Source organism: Lissotriton helveticus, chromosome 6 (assembly GCF_964261635.1).
Source record: "Lissotriton helveticus chromosome 6, aLisHel1.1, whole genome shotgun sequence".
In the NCBI taxonomy this organism is placed as follows: Eukaryota; Metazoa; Chordata; class Amphibia; order Caudata; family Salamandridae; genus Lissotriton; species Lissotriton helveticus.
The window spans coordinates 1,233,687,276-1,233,711,277 of record NC_136067.1 but is presented as its reverse complement, the minus strand read 5'-3'; the positions used below and the strand labels follow the sequence as shown (position 1 = coordinate 1,233,711,277).

The window sequence follows — 24,002 nt, the reverse complement described above, 5'->3', positions numbered from 1 at the left end:
GTGGTAGGCAGTCGAGTCACCCCATCCTGAATTCCCCATGGTGTCTACTTTTCAAAAATGTATAGGTTTGCTAGGTTTCCCTAGGTGCTGGCAGAGCTAGGGCTAAAAAACAAAAGGTAGTCTCTTTGTCCAAAAAGCGCAAGATTTCACTGGGAAATTGAGGTGCGACCACATTGCGTTTTGCGCTGTTTCGTGTCGCAGCCACTATGCCTACCCACGCAAGTGAGGTACCATTTTTTTCGGGAGACCTGGGGGAACGCTGGGTCGGTGGAAATTTGTTGATCCACGCAGATTCCAGAACTTTCCACCACAGAAATGTGAGGAAAATTTGTTTTTTTTGTCAAATTCTTAGCTTTGCAAGGGATTCTGGGTAACAAAACCTGGTGGTAGGCAGTCGAGTCACCCCATCCTGAATTCCCCTGGGTGTCTACTTTTCAAAAATGTATAGGTTTGCTAGGTTTCCCCAGGTGCTGGCAGAGCTAGGGCTCAAAAACAAAAGGTAGTCTCTTTGTCCAAAAAGCGCAAGATTTCACTGGGAAATTGAGGTGCGACCACGTTGCGTTTTGCGCTGTTTCATGTTGCAGCCACTATGCCTACCCACGCAAGTGAGGTACCATTTTTTTCGGGAGACCTGGGGGAACGCTGGGTGGGTGGAAATTTGTTGATCCACGTAGATTCCAGAACTTTCCACCACAGAAATGTGAGGGAAATGTGTTTTTTTTGTCAAATTCTTAGCTTTGCAAGGGATTCTGGGTAACAAAACCTGGTGGTAGGCAGTCGAGTCACCCCATACTGAATTCCCCTGTGTGTCTACTTTTCAAAAATGTATAGGTTTGCTAGGTTTCCCTAGGTGCTGGCAGAGCTAGGGCTCAAAAACAAAAGGTAGTCTCTTTGTCCAAAAAGCGCAAGATTTCACTGGGAAATTGAGGTGCGACCATGTTGCGTTTTGCGCTGTTTCGTGTCGCAGCCACTATGCCTACCCACGCAAGTGAGGTACCATTTTTTTGGGGAGACCTGGGGGAAAGCTGGGTGGGTGGAAATTTGTTGATCCACGCAGATTCCAGAACTTTCCACCACAGAAATGTGAGGAAAATTTGTTTTTTTTGTCAAATTCTTAGCTTTGCAAGGGATTCTGGGTAACAAAACCTGGTGGTAGGCAGTCGAGTCACCCCATCCTGAATTCCCCTGGGTGTCTACTTTAAAAAAAATGTATAGGTTTGCTAGGTTTCCCTAGGTGCTGGCAGAGATAGGGCTCAAAAACAAAAGGTAGTCTCCAAAAAACGCAAGATTTCACTGGGAAATTGAGGTGCGACCACGTTGCGTTTTGCGCTGTTTCGTGTCGCAGCCACTATGCCTACCCACGCAAGTGAGGTACCATTTTTTTCAGGAGACCTCGGGGAACGCTGGGTGGGTGGAAATTTGTTGATCCGCGCAGATTCCAGAACTTTCCACCACAGAAATGTGAGGAAAATTTGTTTTTTTGTCAAATTCTTAGCTTTGCAAGGGATTCTGGGTAACAAAACCTGGTGGTAGGGAGTCGAGTCACCCCATCCTGAATTCCCCTGGGTGTCTACTTTAAAAAAATGTATAGGTTTGCTAGGTTTCCCTAGGTGCTGGCAGAGCTAGGGCTCAAAAACAAAAGGTAGTCTCTTTGTCCAACAAGCGCAAGATTTCACTGGGAAATTGAGGTGCGACCACGTTGCGTTTTGCGCTGTTTCATGTCGCAGCCACTATGCCTACCCACGCAAGTGAGGTACCATTTTTTTCGGGAGACCTGGGGGAACGCTGGGTGGGTGGAAATTTGTTGATCCACGCAGATTCCAGAACTTTCCACCACAGAAATGTGAGGAAAATGTGTTTATTTTGTCAAATTGTTAGCTTTACAAGGGATCCTGGGTAACAAAACCTGGTGGTAGGCAGTCGAGTCACCCCATCCTGAATTCCCCTGGGTGTCTACTTTTCAAAAATGTATAGGTTTGCTAAGTTTCCCTAGGTGCTGACAGAGCTAGGGCTCAAAAACAAAAGGTAGTCTCTTTGTCCAAAAAGCGCAAGATTTCACTGGGAAATTGAGGTGCGACCATGTTGCGTTTTGCGCTGTTTCGTGTCGCAGCCACTATGCCTACCCACGCAAGTGAGGTACCATTTTTTTCGGGAGACCTGGGGGAACGCTGGGTGGGAGGAAATTTGTTGATCCACGCAGATTCCAGAACTTTCCACCACAGAAATGTGAGGAAGATGTGTTTTTTTGTCAAATTCTTAGCTTTGCAAGGGATTCTGGGTAACAAAACCTGGTGGTAGGCAGTCGAGTCACCCCATCCTGAATTCCCCTGGGTGTCTACTTTTCAAAAATGTATAGGTTTGCTAGGTTTCCCTAGGTGCTGGCAGAGCTAGGGCTCAAAAACAAAAGGTAGTCTCTTTGTCCAAAAAGCGCAAGATTTCACTGGGAAATTGAGGTGCGACCATGTTGCATTTTGCGCTGTTTCGTGTCGCAGCCACTATGCCTACCCACGCAAGTGAGGTACCATTTTTTTTGGGAGACCTGGGGGAAAGCTGGGTGGGTGGAAATTTGTTGATCCACGCAGATTCCAGAACTTTCCACCACAGAAATGTGAGGAAAATTTGTTTTTTTTGTCAAATTCTTAGCTTTGCAAGGGATTCTGGGTAACAAAACCTGGTGGTAGGCAGTCGAGTCACCCCATCCTGAATTCCCCATGGTGTCTACTTTTCAAAAATGTATAGGTTTGCTAGGTTTCCCTAGGTGCTGGCAGAGCTAGGGCTAAAAAACAAAAGGTAGTCTCTTTGTCCAAAAAGCGCAAGATTTCACTGGGAAATTGAGGTGCGACCACATTGCGTTTTGCGCTGTTTCGTGTCGCAGCCACTATGCCTACCCACGCAAGTGAGGTACCATTTTTTTCGGGAGACCTGGGGGAACGCTGGGTCGGTGGAAATTTGTTGATCCACGCAGATTCCAGAACTTTCCACCACAGAAATGTGAGGAAAATTTGTTTTTTTTGTCAAATTCTTAGCTTTGCAAGGGATTCTGGGTAACAAAACCTGGTGGTAGGCAGTCGAGTCACCCCATCCTGAATTCCCCTGGGTGTCTACTTTTCAAAAATGTATAGGTTTGCTAGGTTTCCCCAGGTGCTGGCAGAGCTAGGGCTCAAAAACAAAAGGTAGTCTCTTTGTCCAAAAAGCGCAAGATTTCACTGGGAAATTGAGGTGCGACCACGTTGCGTTTTGCGCTGTTTCATGTTGCAGCCACTATGCCTACCCACGCAAGTGAGGTACCATTTTTTTCGGGAGACCTGGGGGAACGCTGGGTGGGTGGAAATTTGTTGATCCACGTAGATTCCAGAACTTTCCACCACAGAAATGTGAGGGAAATGTGTTTTTTTGTCAAATTCTTAGCTTTGCAAGGGATTCTGGGTAACAAAACCTGGTGGTAGGCAGTCGAGTCACCCCATACTGAATTCCCCTGTGTGTCTACTTTTCAAAAATGTATAGGTTTGCTAGGTTTCCCTAGGTGCTGGCAGAGCTAGGGCTCAAAAACAAAAGGTAGTCTCTTTGTCCAAAAATCGCAAGATTTCACTGGGAAATTGAGGTGCGACCACGTTGCGTTTTGCGCTGTTTCGTGTCGCAGCCACTATGCCTACCCACGCAAGTGAGGTACCATTTTTTTCGGGAGACCTGGGGGAACGCTGGGTGGGTGGAAATTTGTTGATCTACGCAGATTCCAGAACTTTCCACCACAGAAATGTGAGGAAAATGTGTTTTTTTTGTCAAATTCTTAGCTTTGCAAGGGATTCTGGGTAACAAAACCTGGTGGTAGGCAGTCGAGTCACCCCATCCTGAATTCCCCTGGGTGTCTACTTTTCAAAAATGTATAGGTTTGCTAGGTTTCCCTAGGTGCTGGCAGAGCTAGGGCTCAAAAACAAAAGGTAGTCTCTTTGTCCAAAAAGCGCAAGATTTCACTGGGAAATTGAGGTGCGACCACGTTGCGTTTTGCGCTGTTTCGTGTCGCAGCCACTATGCCTACCCACGCAAGTGAGGTACCATTTTTTTCGGGAGACCTGGGGGAACGCTGGGTGGGTGGAAATTTGTTGATCCACGCAGATTCCAGAACTTTCCACCACAGAAATGTGAGGAAGATGTGTTTTTTTTTGTCAAATTCTTAGCTTTGCAAGGGATTCTGGGTAACAAAACCTGGTGGTAGGCAGTCGAGTCACCCCATCCTGAATTCCCCTGGGTGTCTACTTTTCAAAAATGTATAGGTTTGCTAGGTTTCCCTAGGTGCTGGCAGAGCTAGGGCTCAAAAACAAAAGGTAGTCTCTTTGTCCAAAAAGCGCAAGATTTCACTGGGAAATTGAGGTGCGACCACGTTGCGTTTTGCGCTGTTTCGTGTCGCAGCCACTATGCCTACCCACGCAAGTGAGGTACCATTTTTTTCGGGAGACCTGGGGGAACGCTGGGTGGGAGGAAATTTGTTGATCCACGCAGATTCCAGAACTTTCCACCACAGAAATGTGAGGAAGATGTGTTTTTTTTGTCAAATTCTTAGCTTTGCAAGGGATTCTGGGTAACAAAACCTGGTGGTAGGCAGTCGAGTCACCCCATCCTGAATTCCCCTGGGTGTCTACTTTTCAAAAATGTATAGGTTTGCTAGGTTTCCCTAGGTGCTGGCAGAGCTGGGCTCAAAAACAAAAGGTAGTCTCTTTGTCCAAAAAGCGCAAGATTTCACTGGGAAATTGAGGTGCGACCATGTTGCGTTTTGCGCTGTTTCGTGTCGCAGCCACTATGCCTACCCACGCAAGTGAGGTACCATTTTTTCCGGGAGACCTGGGGGAACGCTGGGTGGGTGGAAATTTGTTGATCCACGCAGATTCCAGAACTTTCCACCACAGAAATGTGAGGAAAATGTGTTTTTTTGTCAAATTCTTAGCTTTGCAAGGGATTCTGGGTAACAAAACCTGGTGGTAGGCAGTCGAGTCACCCCATCCTGAATTCCCCTGGGTGTCTAGTTTACAAAAATGTATAGGTTTGCTAGGTTTCCCTAGGTGCTGACAGAGCTAGGGCTCAAAAACAAAAGGTAGTCTCTTTGTCCAAAAAGCGCAAGATTTCACTGGGAAATTGAGGTGCGACCATGTTGCGTTTTGCGCTGTTTCGTGTCGCAGCCACTATGCCTACCCACGCAAGTGAGGTACCATTTTTTTCGGGAGACCTGGGGGAACGCTGGGTGGGAGGAAATTTGTTGATCCACGCAGATTCCAGAACTTTCCACCACAGAAATGTGAGGAAGATGTGTTTTTTTGTCAAATTCTTAGCTTTGCAAGGGATTCTGGGTAACAAAACCTGGTGGTAGGCAGTCGAGTCACCCCATCCTGAATTCCCCTGGGTGTCTACTTTTCAAAAATGTATAGGTTTGCTAGGTTTCCCTAGGTGCTGGCAGAGCTAGGGCTCAAAAACAAAAGGTAGTCTCTTTGTCCAAAAAGCGCAAGATTTCACTGGGAAATTGAGGTGCGACCATGTTGCATTTTGCGCTGTTTCGTGTCGCAGCCACTATGCCTACCCACGCAAGTGAGGTACCATTTTTTTTGGGAGACCTGGGGGAAAGCTGGGTGGGTGGAAATTTGTTGATCCACGCAGATTCCAGAACTTTCCACCACAGAAATGTGAGGAAAATTTGTTTTTTTTGTCAAATTCTTAGCTTTGCAAGGGATTCTGGGTAACAAAACCTGGTGGTAGGCAGTCGAGTCACCCCATCCTGAATTCCCCATGGTGTCTACTTTTCAAAAATGTATAGGTTTGCTAGGTTTCCCTAGGTGCTGGCAGAGCTAGGGCTAAAAAACAAAAGGTAGTCTCTTTGTCCAAAAAGCGCAAGATTTCACTGGGAAATTGAGGTGCGACCACATTGCGTTTTGCGCTGTTTCGTGTCGCAGCCACTATGCCTACCCACGCAAGTGAGGTACCATTTTTTTCGGGAGACCTGGGGGAACGCTGGGTCGGTGGAAATTTGTTGATCCACGCAGATTCCAGAACTTTCCACCACAGAAATGTGAGGAAAATTTGTTTTTTTTGTCAAATTCTTAGCTTTGCAAGGGATTCTGGGTAACAAAACCTGGTGGTAGGCAGTCGAGTCACCCCATCCTGAATTCCCCTGGGTGTCTACTTTTCAAAAATGTATAGGTTTGCTAGGTTTCCCCAGGTGCTGGCAGAGCTAGGGCTCAAAAACAAAAGGTAGTCTCTTTGTCCAAAAAGCGCAAGATTTCACTGGGAAATTGAGGTGCGACCACGTTGCGTTTTGCGCTGTTTCATGTTGCAGCCACTATGCCTACCCACGCAAGTGAGGTACCATTTTTTTCGGGAGACCTGGGGGAACGCTGGGTGGGTGGAAATTTGTTGATCCACGTAGATTCCAGAACTTTCCACCACAGAAATGTGAGGGAAATGTGTTTTTTTTGTCAAATTGTTAGCTTTACAAGGGATTCTGAGTAACAAAACCTGGTGGTAGGCAGTCGAGTCACCCTATCCTGAATTCCCCTGGGTGTCTACTTTTCAAAAATGTATAGGTTTGCTAGGTTTCCCTAGGTGCTGACAGAGCTAGGGCTCAAAAACAAAAGGTAGTCGCTTTGTCCAAAAAGCGCAAGATTTCACTGGGAAATTGAGGTGCGACCACGTTGCGTTTTGCGCTGTTTCGTGTCGCAGCCACTATGCCTACCCACGCAAGTGAGGTATCATTTTTTTCGGGAGACCTGGGGGAATGCTGGGTGGGAGGAAATTTGTTGATCCACGCAGATTCCAGAACTTTCCACCACAGAAATGTGAGGAAGATGTGTTTTTTTGTCAAATTCTTAGCTTTGCAAGGGATTCTGGGTAACAAAACCTGGTGGTAGGCAGTCGAGTCACCCCATACTGAATTCCCCTGTGTGTCTACTTTTCAAAAATGTATAGGTTTGCTAGGTTTCCCTAGGTGCTGGCAGAGCTAGGGCTCAAAAACAAAAGGTAGTCTCTTTGTCCAAAAATCGCAAGATTTCACTGGGAAATTGAGGTGCGACCACGTTGCGTTTTGCGCTGTTTCGTGTCGCAGCCACTATGCCTACCCACGCAAGTGAGGTACCATTTTTTTCGGGAGACCTGGGGGAACGCTGGGTGGGTGGAAATTTGTTGATCTACGCAGATTCCAGAACTTTCCACCACAGAAATGTGAGGAAAATGTGTTTTTTTTGTCAAATTCTTAGCTTTGCAAGGGATTCTGGGTAACAAAACCTGGTGGTAGGCAGTCGAGTCACCCCATCCTGAATTCCCCTGGGTGTCTACTTTTCAAAAATGTATAGGTTTGCTAGGTTTCCCTAGGTGCTGGCAGAGCTATGGCTCAAAAACAAAAGGTAGTCTCTTTGTCCAAAAAGCGCAAGATTTCACTGGGAAATTGAGGTGCGACCACGTTGCGTTTTGCGCTGTTTCGTGTCGCAGCACCTATGCCTACCCGCGCAAGTGAGGTACCATTTTTTTCGGGAGACCTGGGGGAACGCTGGGTGGGTGGAAATTTGTTGATCCACGCAGATTCCAGAACTTTCCACCACAGAAATGTGAGGAAGATGTGTTTTTTTTTGTCAAATTCTTAGCTTTGCAAGGGATTCTGGGTAACAAAACCTGGTGGTAGGCAGTCGAGTCACCCCATCCTGAATTCCCCTGGGTGTCTACTTTTCAAAAATGTATAGGTTTGCTAGGTTTCCCTAGGTGCTGGCAGAGCTAGGGCTCAAAAACAAAAGATAGTCTCTTTGTCCAAAAAGCGCAAGATTTCACTGGGAAATTGAGGTGCGACCACGTTGCGTTTTGCGCTGTTTCGTGTCGCAGCCACTATGCCTACCCACGCAAGTGAGGTACCATTTTTTTCGGGAGACCTGGGGGAACGCTGGGTGGGAGGAAATTTGTTGATCCACGCAGATTCCAGAACTTTCCACCACAGAAATGTGAGGAAGATGTGTTTTTTTTGTCAAATTCTTAGCTTTGCAAGGGATTCTGGGTAACAAAACCTGGTGGTAGGCAGTCGAGTCACCCCATCCTGAATTCCCCTGGGTGTCTACTTTTCAAAAATGTATAGGTTTGCTAGGTTTCCCTAGGTGCTGGCAGAGCTGGGCTCAAAAACAAAAGGTAGTCTCTTTGTCCAAAAAGCGCAAGATTTCACTGGGAAATTGAGGTGCGACCATGTTGCGTTTTGCGCTGTTTCGTGTCGCAGCCACTATGCCTACCCACGCAAGTGAGGTACCATTTTTTCCGGGAGACCTGGGGGAACGCTGGGTGGGTGGAAATTTGTTGATCCACGCAGATTCCAGAACTTTCCACCACAGAAATGTGAGGAAAATGTGTTTTTTTGTCAAATTCTTAGCTTTGCAAGGGATTCTGGGTAACAAAACCTGGTGGTAGGCAGTCGAGTCACCCCATCCTGAATTCCCCTGGGTGTCTACTTTTCAAAAATGTATAGGTTTGCTAGGTTTCCCTAGGTGCTGACAGAGCTAGGGCTCAAAAACAAAAGGTAGTCGCTTTGTCCAAAAAGCGCAAGATTTCACTGGGAAATTGAGGTGCGACCACGTTGCGTTTTGCGCTGTTTCGTGTCGCAGCCACTATGCCTACCCACGCAAGTGAGGTACCATTTTTTTCGGGAGACCTGGGGGAACGCTGGGTGGGTGGAAATTTGTTGATCCACGCAGATTCCAGAACTTTCCACCACAGAAATGTGAGGAAAATGTGTTTTTTTTGTCAAATTGTTAGCTTTACAAGGGATTCTGGGTAACAAAACCTGGTGGTAGGCAGTCGAGTCACCCCATCCTGAATTCCCCTGGGTGTCTAGTTTACAAAAATGTATAGGTTTGCTAGGTTTCCCTAGGTGCTGACAGAGCTAGGGCTCAAAAACAAAAGGTAGTCTCTTTGTCCAAAAAGCGCAAGGTTTCACTGGGAAATTGAGGTGCGACCACGTTGCGTTTTGCGCTGTTTCGTGTCGCAGCCACTATGCCTACCCACGCAAGTGAGGTACCATTTTTTTTGGGAGACCTGGGGGAACGCTGGGTGGGAGAAAATTTGTTGATCCACGCAGATTCCAGAACTTTCCACCACAGAAATGTGAGGAAGATGTGTTTTTTTGTCAAATTCTTAGCTTTGCAAGGGATTCTGGGTAACAAAACCTGGTGGTAGGCAGTCGAGTCACCCCATTCTGAATTCCCCTGGGTGTCTACTTTTCAAAAATGTATAGGTTTGCTAGGTTTCCCTAGGTGCTGGCAGAGCTAGGGCTCAAAAACAAAAGGTAGTCTCTTTGTCCAAAAAGGGCAAGATTTCACTGGGAAATTGAGGTGCGACCACGTTGCGTTTTGCGCTGTTTCATTTCGCAGCCACTGTGCCTACCCACGCAAGTGAGGTACCATTTGTTTCGGGAGACCTGGGGGAACGCTGGGTGGGTGGAAATACGTTGATCCAAGCAGATTCCAGAATTTTCCACCACAGAAATGTGAGGAAAATGTGATTTTTTTTGTCAAATTCTTAGCTTTGCAAGGGATTCTGGGTAACAAAACCTGGTGGTATGCAGTCGAGTCACCCCATCCTGAATTCCCCTGGGTGTCTACTTTTCAAAAATGTATAGGTTTGCTAGGTTTCCCTAGGTGCTGGCAGAGCTAGGGCTCAAAAACAAAAGGTAGTCTCTTTGTCCAAAAAGCGCAAGATTTCACTGGGAAATTGAGGTGCGACCACGTTGCGTTTTGCGCTGTTTTGTGTCGCAGCCACTATGCCTACCCACGCAAGTGAGGTACCATTTTTTTTGGGAGACCTGGGGAACGCTGGGTGGGTGGAAATTTGTTGATCCACGCAGATTCCAGAACTTTCCACCACAGAAATGTGAGGAAAATGTGTTTTTTTGGTCAAATTCTTAGCTTTGCAAGGGATTCTGGGTAACAAAACCTGGTGGTAGGCAGTCGAGTCACCCCATCCTGAATTCCCCTGGTTGTCTACTTTTCACAAATGTATAGGTTTGCTAGGTTTCCCTAGGTGCCGGCAGAGCTAGGGTGCAAAAACTACAGGTAGGCACTTTGCCATAAAAGGGTCAATTTGTAACTGCAAAATTGAGGTGTGACCACGTTGCATTTTGCGCCGTTTCCTGTTGCAGGCACAAGGCCGACCCACACAAGTGAGGTACCGTTTTTATCGGGAGTCTTGGGGTAATTCAGATTTGTAAATCAACTGTTATTACCAATTGAGCTTTCATGCATTTCTCCCTTTCAATGAAAGACATTGTGTAAAAAAAAAATCTTTTTGAAAAATGACCAATAATTCTCATGCTAGTATGAGTATTCCCAATTTTGAAAATGTGCAATTATATACTGTTTCTGAACTCTGTAGTTTGTACCCAATTCAGAAATACATAAGTGTCTTTCATACAGATTTTTCCATGTATACATTTCCCAAGACAAAGTGCTCTATACCCAGTAAATGAAAAAATACCATTGCAAGTTGCTGCTCCGTTTTTGGATCTGGGTTCGTCTGTTTCTTGGTGAAACTACAAGTCCTATATATCCCCACAACCAGGAAGGTCTAACGGATGTAACGGTATATTGCTTTCCAAGAGCTGTCAAAATTAGAAAAAGTTATAGGTGAAAACGTTGAGACAAAAGGCTGTTTTTGTCAACAAATTTGCAATTATTCCAATATTTAACTGTTAGTTTCTATAAAGAAACCTTCATGGATTTAGACAAATGACCCCTTTCTGAATTCAGACTTTTGTCTACTTTTCGAAAATGTACAGCTTTCCAGGATCCATTATTGCTTTCAAACTCATTTCTACCATTAACTGGAAGGAGGTGGAAAGCTCTAAAAATAGCAAAAATAGGCTATGTCCCAGACAAAATGCCAAAACTCTGTGAAAAATGTCGGTTCTCTGACAAAAGACTGTCATTCCCTAAAAGCTGACAAAATGGAGATTTCAGCCCCACAAACCCTTTTTTGATAACATTTTCAGGGAAAAACCCAGAGGCTTTCATTTGCAGCCCGTTTTTCCCATTTTTCTGAAAAAAACTAAAATTTCACTATATTTTGGTTAATTTCTGGACCCGTCCAAGGGAATCCACAAACCCTGGGTACATTTAGAATCCACATGATGTTGGAAGAAAAGGACACAAATTTGGCGTGGATACCTTATGTGGTCAAAAAGTTACAGGGGCCTAAGCGTGCACTACCCTAAATCGCCAAAAAAAGGCTTAGCACAGGAGGGGAAAAGGCCTAGCAGCGAAGGAGTTAACTTAACAGTATCCTATGATCTACTACAAGCGGGATTGGCCTTCACAATGTGTAACTGACCCTTCAATTGGAAAAGAAGTTATAAAAAGAGCGGTCTCTTCACTTATGCCACAGCCACTTAAGGACAACTATGCCCATAAATGGATATGACAAATGGCTCTAGCATTATATAAGAACCAAACAGGTTGGGATGAAAAGTGGTTTGACGTGTAAATCCTTTGAAGTATGAAATCCAGGTTCAACGGAAGAAACCTTTGTAGAGGGCACTAAAAAGAGACGTACTGCAAATGTAAGGTATATTGCAATGTCAGGAAATGTTTCCTCATTGCTTCTCCACTATGAACCTGTTTTTCTCGGTTTTGAATACCGGATGGGTCTTATAGATTCAAACTTCAAGAAAACAGGGTAAAACATATACAGTGGAAATGCATATAGTAAAAGATTTATGTTGTAATTTATGCCGAAAAAATACAAAATCACAAAAGAAGCAAATGAATTATTACTCAAACTATAGCTCCTGAGTCATACTTATTAACTGCATTCACATGTGGTGAAATACAATATGGACTGGTATGAATATCACAGGGGAATAACAATAGGTGTGGGATATTTTCAACACACATTATGGAATTGTTATCTGAAGTATAGTGTCCTATGCAGATAATTATACATTAACAATGAAAAACTGCTGAGCATCTTCATGTGGATATCTGCTTGAAAAGACTCCAAAATAAATTTTAGGAAGCTTAAAATCTGTTTAATAAAATTCTGTTTTTCTCGGTATGAGATATCCAGTGAAGGAAAATGACTTGCAACTGACCTAGAAAAGTGTGGTACACTAGACCCCCACATACACTTAAGAAAATACAAGCATTAATGGGTTTCTGTACTTTTGGCTCAACATACCTTCCACATTATGCAGAGCGAGTTAAACTATTATATCCATTGATAACCCTCTGCTTTACTACTAAAGATGGGAAGGAAGAGCACACTCACATCTCAGAGAATAACAAAAGACATGATTGCATCATAATATTTGGTAATCAAAATAGTCCTTAGTTTGGCTATTTTTCTAAATACTACATAAGGAAGGTCACACCACACCAATATCTTACATATCCCATTTGTATCCTGCATCAGAAAAGTGTACAGCTCCAGTTGATAAATACCCCAAGAATTACTGGAATCATCTAGCAAAGACTAACGGTACAGAGGGAAAAGATTATCATAGTCTCAGTAATTCCTTCTTTAGAGACTGCAACTAAAGCAAGCATTCCACATTCTAGAGCTTTTATGTCAGAACATTGCATTGGTCTTTGACCCAAATTAGGGCAGTATTAAGTTTGAATAGGAACCAACATTGAAAACTCAAGAGTGTCTTCAATGTCAGCAGTCGATACAAAATCTCCATTGCTAAAGTCTTTAGATGAAAACTGTATTCCATATGGATACATTTGTGAAATCTGCTGTAAGAACAAAATAGCATTATTCGGCTGCTTGTGAAGCCTTAGAGGGAATGTTTGAAGAGACAGAGTTTAAAATGGAAAACATAAATGCGAATCCATTGGAAGATTCAACTGCACAGAATGAGGTACTGAATTTGCTTTTTCAACCATTGCAAATAAGTAAATCCTTCAATCAACACAATCGTTTCAGATTAAGTTTGTGTTTAGGGTTACAATGTACATACTGACACACTGGAAATCCAATAAAAGTCGAGAAGGAAAATGACCAAAGAAAAGCAACACTGAGTATGGATAGTAGCCTTTAAAATAATAGCGTCCATTGGCTGATGTGCAGCAAACACTAGCCCTCAAGAATGAAGGGATTCCCAGGAAGGACAATACTGCTGCTGATCGAGCAGCAAAAATTGCTTTGCTAATTAAACAAGCATTTGCAAAGCAATAGGTCTCGCATTTGTGAGAGTTTGAGTTATTGGCATTGAAAATGACAATGCTTTTTTTTATGTGTTTTGAAAACGTGCAAGCGGTGTTTATAGTCCTTGCTTACAAGAAGCAAGGCTGGCAGTAACTGCGCCTCTTTTACTGCCAGCCTTGCTTCTATAAGTACAAAGTGTGTATTTACACACCGTTTGCAAGTTTTCAAAACACATAAATAAAAGGCGTTGTCAGTTACAATGCCAATAGCTCAAACTCTCACAAATGCAAGACCTTTTGCATTGCAAATGCTTGTTGGCCAAGCGTTCCATGAGAGTGCATGCGTTTTCTCACTGTCTACCACGTATACGTCATTTTTCCTTCACTCTGTGTTGCTCACTTTAGTCCCTGTGCTTCTCTCCAAACCCTCCATGTTGTATTCATTCGTATCCTCCCTGCTGTTTTCTCGCCCTTGTTTCCACCCCTGCCTGCTTCACATTGCAATGTCGCCCATTGATTCTTCTCTCGACCTCTGCCCTCCATGTTGCTTCCAGCTCCCTCTTATAGACATCTGTACATGCAGAGGCTGCAACACCAGGAATTGTTTTATAGTCCTTAACTTTGGTGTTTCCACACTGCTACATCCTAAAAACAGCCAGTAGTAAGTGTTACAAAAATCTGTCAGTTTTACAAGTATTTCAGCGTCCCAGGTTGGCAGTAGCAACGGGGTAGGATACAGACGATCCTTTACTGGCGTAACCGACACTACATCCTTAGTGTCTGTCTCCTCCTACACTGGTTGCCACATGCTCTCAACTCCAGTTGGGTTGAGTGAGATCTACTAGTGCCACTTTTTAGGGTGCTGTACAGGTGGTCACTCATTCACCTTATTGGTTCTTGACCACTACCAAAAAGTGTAGGTAGATCAATTTACTATTGGTCCTGGGGAATTGCCATCACTTGATTTGAGGCAAGAAACATGTCAACCTATTTCAACAGCACACGTCCCCACACACCTTAAAGTGGGAGGGTGCGTTTTTTGTTTTTAACCAGGGCAGTGGCCACATCTCATTAAAATTGTTCTGAGTGGACCACTGTTTCCCTGTTTTAGCTCACACAACACCTTATCATCACCTACACTCACTCTTACACCTAGGGCCCTCACAAGCACTGCACCCAACGGCTTGTAAGAAAAAAAAACTCCGCCAAGTAGGCCCCTTCTAGGGTGCCTGATCGGGTATTGCACCGCCGACCTGAGTAGGAGCAGGCCCGATGATGAAGCAAGACACCCGCCTGTTGGGTGTGTGAGGGTCTTTTTCCACAAGGAGGAATCCCTTTCTCCTGTTCTTTCAATTCTTTGCACAGCAGGGTACATCTTCTCCCTGTGCTATCTGACCTCCGCCTGCTTTTTTCATTAGGAACTTCATACTGTTTTTGTTATATTAGTTTTACAAGTATGTTAGGCCCTGAATAAAGATAAACATATCCTACAAAATAGGCCATTACACTTATCCAGTCCTCTTTATATTTGCAATGCAGACACTTCAATAAAATGCCTAAGATGTCTGGGATTTTTAAGTATTTCCGGCTGATAGTAAAGCAAGGCAAAATTAGGCAGTGGCTAAGGGCATTGAATTGTTCATAAAAGCAGTAAGTGTGACCACATTCCCTAGGGATAAAACTGTTATAGCCTTAGACAGTCAACAATCACAGCACTGATCAACCAAACTCTTTGAATTCTACCAATGCTGACGATGCTTATGCATGTAACAGAATGTTCCTGTAGACCAAATAGTGGGGGGAAAAAAGCTCAACAGTATGTAAACACCAGTACTAAGAAGACTTGAGTGTTTCCTATTGCCATGGTTCCTTTTAATGTACACATAGCCAAAGGCCACTGGCCTTGTAGAGATCACCACTCCCTTCCACAGCTGGTTTGAAGGCCCTACTCGTCTCATGTTTTAGAAGTCAATCGCTGGTACATAAAACCTGGTAGGGTACTCGATAAGCCCATAAAAATTAGGCAACCATGTTAAATTATGGTAAACTGGAGACCTGAAATTGTGAGTTATGCTCCTGTTCCAACTGGATTGCATATAGGAGTCTATTATATGATAAAATAGAAGAGGTACAAACTACTGCTGGCCAAGAATAATCCACTTAAGCAGAGAACTGTAATATCACCAGTATTGGTAGTACAATTTCCAAACCACTTGTGATGGATAATTTAGTGCAAATGGTTAAACAACTGTTTCACACCCACAAAGAAGATATGGTTGAAGATTGATTTGGAACTGGGTGCACAAATACCTTGTAGTCAATTGTGAGTGCTCACTGAATCAGAAACAGAATATCTGAAACAGTATGTAGATGAAACCTTAGCTAAAGGGTTCATATGTTTAACAAGCCTTCGGAGGTGGGGGTGAAGAGGCGAGTCTCTTAACAGTCACAAGATTGACAGTTGACAGAAAATGCTCCATGACAAACCACAAAATAAAGTTGGCACAGAGGGACATCAACTGCAGTAAAGCCATTGTGACACTTAATGTACATTCTGAAATGTCAAAGAAAGTCTGGTTTATAGTAGTCCAGTGATATGAAGTGCACAAGATCAAAAAGTGGTGAAACCGCATTTCTGTCTGCCCAGCTATCTCAATCATTCCATTTCACTAATTTTTATCAAATCTACCTTCATAGACCATGAAGAAGAGGGTCTCGAAAAGGAAAGCAGTCTACTCGTAAAGAAAATATCAAACTCTGTAAGCAAGATTTAAAGTAGGAATAAACTTGAGAAATCGGAAAACGAGAAACTAGGCCCACAACAGAAATAATTTTTTTAAAGAGCACTGGTTAGAATTGAAGATTCTTGTACATCCCGAAGGCAGTACAAAAAGTATTGATCATATCCATTTGTAGCACCCTTGTGCCAATGCAGAAGCATTTCCTTTTGCAATGCTTTTTGACAATGTTCGTGCAGTGACAAAAAGGTTAAATAAGGTGTACCCGCAGACACATAACACCTTCGCACATATGCATCAAGACACTACAGCGGCCAATCATGACCACCAGGAATGCACAGGGTCATGATGGCTCGTCAATCCTGGAAAAGAAAATGCCAAGAAAAATATTATAATTTGCGGAAAAAAACACCTTTTGAGAATGGAAGTGCAGGCAGCAAATTGCAGCTACCAAGCCCTCCAAGAAAGACGTACTAAAAAAACACACACACACAAAATTATGTGAATGAAAGGAACAGGGGAACAGAAGTGAAATGGATTGGAGGTGTGGGAGTAAAGGTAGGAGCCACTAAGCATCAAAAGAAAGCACCAAAATGGAAGGAAAAGCAATGAAGATGCTGCGTGGAGGGTAGGTCAAGCAAGACAGGGTGAGGTAAGCAGTGGCTGAGATGGGGGGACGCAGGCGGCGTAAGGGGGAGTAGGGCACAGGGAGAAAGCAAGAAAACACAGCAACTCGTATGGAGTACTAACAGCAGAATAAATAAAAAAGTTCTTACCTACTGAGGACATCCCGAGCTGAGCATGCGCGCGCATTAAGATAGCGAAATTGCTTAAGGCTTGGGATGACGTCAGTTGCCTGGGCGGGACATGGGGCACTCGGCCGGAAGTGTCTGGGGCCCCCGTGAGCTGAGGGAGCCCCGTGTGTTGGAGAAGCGAGGCGGGAGCCCATCCCGCAGAGGGAAGTCCGGCGGGAGCCCACCCCGCCTTCGTGAAAGCTGCATGGTGTGGCTGGAGCAGGATTTTAGGCGGGGCTCCTGTGAGCAAGACGGAGCCCTGCGTGTTGCTGCACCAGTGACCGGGTGAAGTAGCCAGTCCCCCCTGCCATTGAGGATACCAGCCTAGGAGCAGCGCAGAGTCCCCACAAGAGCCGGTGAGTGGGGTTCAGAGGGAGGCATGCTGGGTGCCGCGCCTGGACAGGACATGTGCACGCGTATGGTGTGAGCAGGAGTTGTGATAAAGTCGCAAGCAGTACGCGTGCACATCTCCCTCTGTTAAGCTTCAGCACAGACAGTCGATGTGCACGCGTAAGGCTTGCGGTGTTATTACAACTCCTGCTCGCACCATACGCGTGCACATCTCCTGTCCAGGACTTGCCATACGCGTGCACCTGTCCTGTCCCCCTTCACAATGCAAGTCGGCAACAATAGATCTCGCCTAGGCTAGCAGCGCATGGCGCTGGATTGCTAGGCGAGACCTAAAAAGTAGAAGCTGTAACATAGTCACAAACTAAAAGTAACCTGGAAATTACCTTAGCGATCCAATTATTACTCAATTCTGGCCTTCCTCCTGGCCTTACAGTGCAGTAAAATTTCCTCCTACAATATGACAGGCCTCCTACAGTTACAATACCAGGAAGGAGATTAGAAAACTTCAAATGAACAGGCTACAACTCAGTTGATTATAAGAGCACATAATGGAACCGGTTCAGCATATGCAAGAACATCAACAACTTCACATATAACATGTGAACATTTATATATATTAGATGCCTCTAACACCAAATGCAACCCAGCAATACCACTACAGGGCAAAATCTTCCAAGCAACAAAGCCATTTAAGTAATCGGAACCACACAAATTCCCTTGATTAAAGCTGTTCAATTATTCCAAATCATTTATATCAATCACATCGATCCACTCAAGACAATAAATACAAATACAAATCAGTAGATTCTTTTAGTCGCTTCATGTGGATGTGTCACCAGCATCAAGACATGGCATTTGCAGTCGCAACAAATGTGTTTAGGAGTGATGGGTAGAGTGCACTTCTTTGACTTTGAACAAGGAGGTTCTTTTACTTTCAGAGTATTAGCAGAGGCACTTGCTGAAGTAGGAGTACACCTCCAACTCTCTAGCTCCTTCAAACCAAAGTTGAATGGTGTAGTGGAGTATATAAACTGCTGTTAAACACAGCTTGACTGTGACAGTTTTATAATTTATATAGTGCCCAAAGATATTTAAATAATATGCAGAGTAATTTATTGGTGAACCACTCACCATATAAAAATGATGTTTCGCATGACAATGTACATGCCAGACCTTATGAGAAGAGAAAATTCTTATGAGCGATCACGCCTTGAAATTTTTCAGTATTTGCAGCAAACCTGACAAAGGCTGATTGTGGTACAAGCTGCAGTAATAATGTCTGACTCTAACACTTCCATCCAAATGAGCAAATCTCATTGGGAGTGGCGGCAGGCACCTGCCAGTTGTCCTTTTCACAAAGGATGTCATAGTTTCCTTTTGGCTGAAGTTTGTCGTGCACACCTCTTTTAGTTTCTTGTACTTCTTTTTACCGATTATTCACTTAATGCGTGCGCCATGGAAAACGTGATCCACCCCTTGTTCACGTTGGCGTTTACAACAGTTGATGGTGGAGTGGAACTCCACTCCACTCCAGGCGCACAGCGTCAGACACATATAGATGACATTTCACCTTATTCAGTAATTATAACTCTTGCTCGCAAATTATTCTTCGTTAGATTTTATTTTTCCAAAATTCTTTTCACACGTGTTATGCTCCAGTGTAAATAACTTCTTTCAACACGGATATGCTCAAGGCCTTTTTCCGTGCACGTTATACCAACATTAAACATCCTTGGTTGTAAGATTGTTATGTTGCCCAATGCATTTCGGATTTATTCAAAATCCTTCGTCAGGGGTCCGCTACAAAATACAAAACATTGCTATTAACATTTGATTTCAAGTCTCTGACATTAACTCTGTTGCATTAACATTTTTAATTGAACCATGCCTCGTTTTAAACAGAACTTCTTAACTGCGCTTTCCCTCTAAACATGAAACTCAGTACCCCGGTTGTTAAACCCGTTACGGTAAGTATTGACCTTTTTACTCAAACATTAACCAAACTGCATCGAAATCATCTCGTACCTGGTCAAGTGTGACTCTCCTCATAGCTTCCGCTAACAGATCCTTCTCACAATGCGCCTCGTAGTGCTGCTAATAAAACACCTGCGTAATTGCCCCGCCTCTAAGGTTTAACCTCTCCCAAACTTTCAATCGCCCTATGTGTAACCACTCATGCCTACACTTCCCAGAATACCCTTCAACTAAGGATTTAAATGCCCTTCGTGTTAATTACAAAGCTTTAGTAAGCTGCAATGTCATTATAACATTCCTCGGGTCCTGTAATTCTATGCCCCGCCCTCCCTAATGAAGTTAACTAATGCGCTTATGCGATGTTAATGAAGTTCATCATGCCAGATCTCAGTTCAACAATTGCATGAACGTATGTGACGTTTCACAAGAATGTTCCAAACAGTTCAAGAAAATCCATGAGTTATTTAAAACCAAATGTCCATTCACAAAGTTTCATTAATCCTTGGATGTGCACTTTACGTGTGTGTTGATGTCTGTTATTCGGAATCTTCCGTTTAATCTTTTCAATGGGTGCTACGCTCTGGTGGGACAGATGTATATCAAATATCAAAGGCTGAAGTTTGTCGTGCACACCTCTTTTAGTTTCTTGTACTTCTTTTTACCGATTATTCACTTAATGCGTGCGCCATGGAAAACGTGATCCACCCCTTGTTCACGTTGGCGTTTACAACAGTTGATGGTGGAGTGGAACTCCACTCCACTCCAGGCGCACAGCGTCAGACACATATAGATGACATTTCACCTTATTCAGTAATTATAACTCTTGCTCGCAAATTATTCTTCGTTAGATTTTATTTTTCCAAAATTCTTTTCACACGTGTTATGCTCTTACAACCAAGGATGTTTAATGTTGGTATAACGTGCACGGAAAAAGGCCTTGAGCATATCCGTGTTGAAAGAAGTTATTTACACTGGAGCATAACACGTGTGAAAAGAATTTTGGAAAAATAAAATCTAACGAAGAATAATTTGCGAGCAAGAGTTATAATTACTGAATAAGGTGAAATGTCATCTATATGTGTCTGACGCTGTGCGCCTGGAGTGGAGTGGAGTTCCACTCCACCATCAACTGTTATAGTTTCCTTTTGGACCTTAAGAAAGCAACCACTTACGACTCCAATAATTTCGGGGGAACACAACAATAGGCATGAGCTTTACTGGTTCTGATGAGGTTCAGGTGGAACAACTTAGGGTTACTACTTAGGTCATAGACTGTGCTGGATGGCAGAACCAAACAAAAACAGATGATGGACGGAGCACTGTAACTTTTCAGACACTCACCGCAGTCACAGATCTGGGTTGAATCCATCATCATTCTTTAGCTTACTTTGCCAATTCAGTTCGGACCCAGCTATATGCAAATCAGTCTCGACCCTGTGCCTCATGGAAACAGTCCAGCCTGAACTGCCAAGCCAGGTATTCCCTGAACCGGAAACAAGCATCCTGAGACCGGTTTCTGGGTAACACCATTTATCAGCCAGGCTAGCTTGAATCCAGTGGCAAAGTGAGCAAGGGACCCACATCTGGGCATACCTGCCAACTTTGCATTTGTCACCCAGAGTGGGACGGGTATGCCCAGACGTGGGTCCCATGCTCTCCAGGTCACTGGAGTCAAGCTATCCTGGCTGATGAGGGCTGAAAGCCCAAAACCGGTCCTAGGATGCTTGTTTCCAGTCCAGGGAGGCTATACACAAAAAGGAGCTTAGGGCGTACAAAGGAACAGGTCGCCCCCCACTCACAGAGTTCAACACAACAAAACACCTGTTCTATCAAATGAATGAACTGCTGTGTGCGTCCACCTTGCATTTTCAGTCACACTATTTTGTATGACAGGACAGCGGATAAATATATCAAGTCTGTTCTGAGGTGACTTCAATCACTTGGTATTCTTAAATACCTGGTGTGTATTCTGTCTCTCACTGTGTATCCCACCCTCTAGTGTGAAAAGAACCCACAGAGGAGGGAGAATAGTGAAACAAAAGTGTGAAAAAAAGAGTGAAAAAAGTTGACAGTGCCTCACGGGAGTAACACCATGGGAGTTTAAAGACTGGTTCTCGTCTGTATCCTCATGTTCTCATCATTAGCAACTGCCAACTTATAAACCATAATGGTGATAAAGAAAAAGAACCAGAACGTGCTCAGTGTTGTATATGTGAACCCTATAAGGTGTATCGGGATCTAGCATACAAAATTGTGTGACTGAAAATGCATGGTGGACGCACATAGCAGTTCATCCAGTCTAGGGAGGACCTGGCCTGGCAGTTCGGGCTGGACTGTTCCAACTGGGCACAGGGTCAAGACTGATTTGCATATGGCTGGGTCAAACTGGAATTTCATGGTGAGCAAAAGAATGATGGATTTGGGCCCAGATCTCTGTACTGGGGTGAATGTATGACATTGTTCCGCATTCTGTCCATCAATTGTTTTTTTTGCTCTGGATGGCAGAATCTACACAATGCTAGTAAATACCTGTTAAAGTTGATGCTTAATAAAAAAAGGATAACTTAAACAGCAAGTTCATGGCTAGCTCTCTCATCAAATAAATGTTTAATTAAGGAAGTCATACTCCTTGAGGATTGGGATTAGGAGATGAATAACTAGGTTCTCTGACGGAGTCTCCGACAGAGGGATAATTATTAAGAGGTCACTCAAACCAAGTCATAATGTATGATCTGTCTTTTAAGACACAATAGAAATTAGAATTTATGCAGGATATACAAACTCATGCTCATCAGACAAAAGTAAAGATGCAGTGCACGCTCCTCTCTTCCTTTACATGCACAGTATTCAAATTATTGCCAAATGACACAGAATGTACTGTGTATCGGTAAAATGCAGATTCGCCCTCTTGGGGTATCCTAACACACAATAAATATTATTTCTTATTACCCAATTTGATTGCACTCATTTAATTGTTTACACAAGGATTCAACACTAAATGGACATTCAGGGATTCAAATTACTGCCCATGAGGTCAAGACACATTCACACATTGGAAGCATTAGTCTACTGAGCCATCAGACCGAACCTAGTGTGATTATGCTATTACGTCAATGACTACCTAGGTGGAATTTGCTCAAGGTCTTGTTCCGACTCATTATGCCATTATCATTCTATTTTCAAGAACATGAAGCAATAATTTTAAAGACTACAAATGTGAGCCAGCTTTTGGCACCTGATTGCCATGCAGCAGGAATGGTATACTTGTGAAATGCAAGAAAAAGGACAACATGGGTACATTACTGCTTTTTTACTGCAAATACTGACCTGAAAATTATAGTTCTCATCATGATTTATGGCACCGATATAGGCCGCAACTTGCAGGGGGTTGTCAAATGTATCGCGCAATTGTGGTTTGAGCTTCTCCGAGGTTTTCCAGTCAATTACACAAAGCTGGCCTCTGTTTGAAGAATAGATAAACGTGTAACATTATCCCATCTTCTTAACATTGCATGATGTATTTTAATTGTTGATGTGTTATAAATATTAATAGGTGGTCTACCAATGCTTCTAGGGGTTGGGTACATATTGACACTAAGTATAACGTTATATTACTTAGAGACAGGCTTCTCGCTCCTTCATGGTAAAAGCCTATGTCACTCATGGAAGTCTCAATACATCAACACTAGATGGCTGAATAATACCACACAGAGCTGTGCCTCAGTAATTCTGGTGGAAAGAATCCATATAGCATTTTATTAGTCGATTACCTATGTCTTCAGGATTGGGATTGTCCTTCCTTCGAAACTACCAATAGATTCCACTGGTCGATTGTCTGTGCTTCCACAGATGGGATTTTTTTATTACTTCTAGGCTGACTTACATAGTACATCACCTGACCAACTCTCTGATCCTCATCAATGGCACACTCTATTTTATAACAAAGCCCACCCTAAAGAAGTTAGGAATCTGGTGCATGACTGTGCCTATTCTCACACTTTCCACAACACTTAATGCGTAAGCACAGCGATGTACGCTTTCTTGGAACATCTCTTTGAACCTCACACAGCTCACGCGAGATCTCACATATTGATAGTCAACATCCAAACAATTCAAAAAAGCACCCAGCACCGTGCTGTAAACTAGAGTACTTTTAGGCCTTGTCAGATGAATAAACCCCTATACAAATATGACATTAATCTGTATGTACTGTGACTGAAAATCGTAAGAAGTTCATAATCGCCATCCAATGTTCACCCCAATGACAGACAGTCATTTCATCCTCGAATATGAGAAAAATTCCAATGTTTTGGTAATCTCTGTGAAACAACCCAGTAACTAATCGAGAGGATGGGAAATAACGCATGCAGAAAGCATCATAAACTGTAATGCCATAACATAATCTGAGCACAGTACTAGTTCTAATCTGACACCTTGCATGTATATGCTCACAAAACATTTCTTTTCTCCATAAGTGACATTCAATTTGACTTAATCTTACACAAAGGGCTTGCACCATATCGCAACGGTTACTGAAGCCTGATTCTCGCCACATATGCCCTTACAAGGGACAATTAATATTTTGGCAGTCCTCTACTTAATCACACTCATTGCTTTCCAAGTGAAATAGGGCTCCATTAGAAAACCCAAGTATAAATATTGATTGACTACTTCTAGTTTGTGGCCACGAGACCAACATTAGTCATTGGATGTTTTCTTTCTGAATGTCATTAACTTGGTCTTAGCAAGGTTATTTAATGTTATTTAATTGTGGCAAAAGCATTACCCAAGCTTTGTAAAAATCACTGAAATCGCATTTTGGTGTAACTCTGGATGACCATGTACTGGGCATAAAAAAGGCCCAGAGACATGTACATTCCCTGATTTAGGAGATAAACTATTCTCCACATATAATTCCTTGATTAGGTAATCAATATATGGGTCAAATAATAAGGACTCCAATTAACAACCCTGTTATGCTCCCTCAGATGTTG

General features: G+C 43.4%; 1 protein-coding gene across 1 annotated transcript in view; it reads right to left on the bottom strand.

Moving 5' to 3' along the window:
* MGME1 (mitochondrial genome maintenance exonuclease 1) overlaps positions 1-24,002 on the bottom strand; it is a 137,943-nt gene that overhangs the window by 18,235 nt on the left and 95,706 nt on the right. The window contains exon 4 of the mRNA XM_078648947.1: positions 22,336-22,468. Coding sequence (XP_078505073.1) covers positions 22,336-22,468 — 133 coding nt within the window. The remainder of the gene's footprint in view (positions 1-22,335; positions 22,469-24,002) is intronic.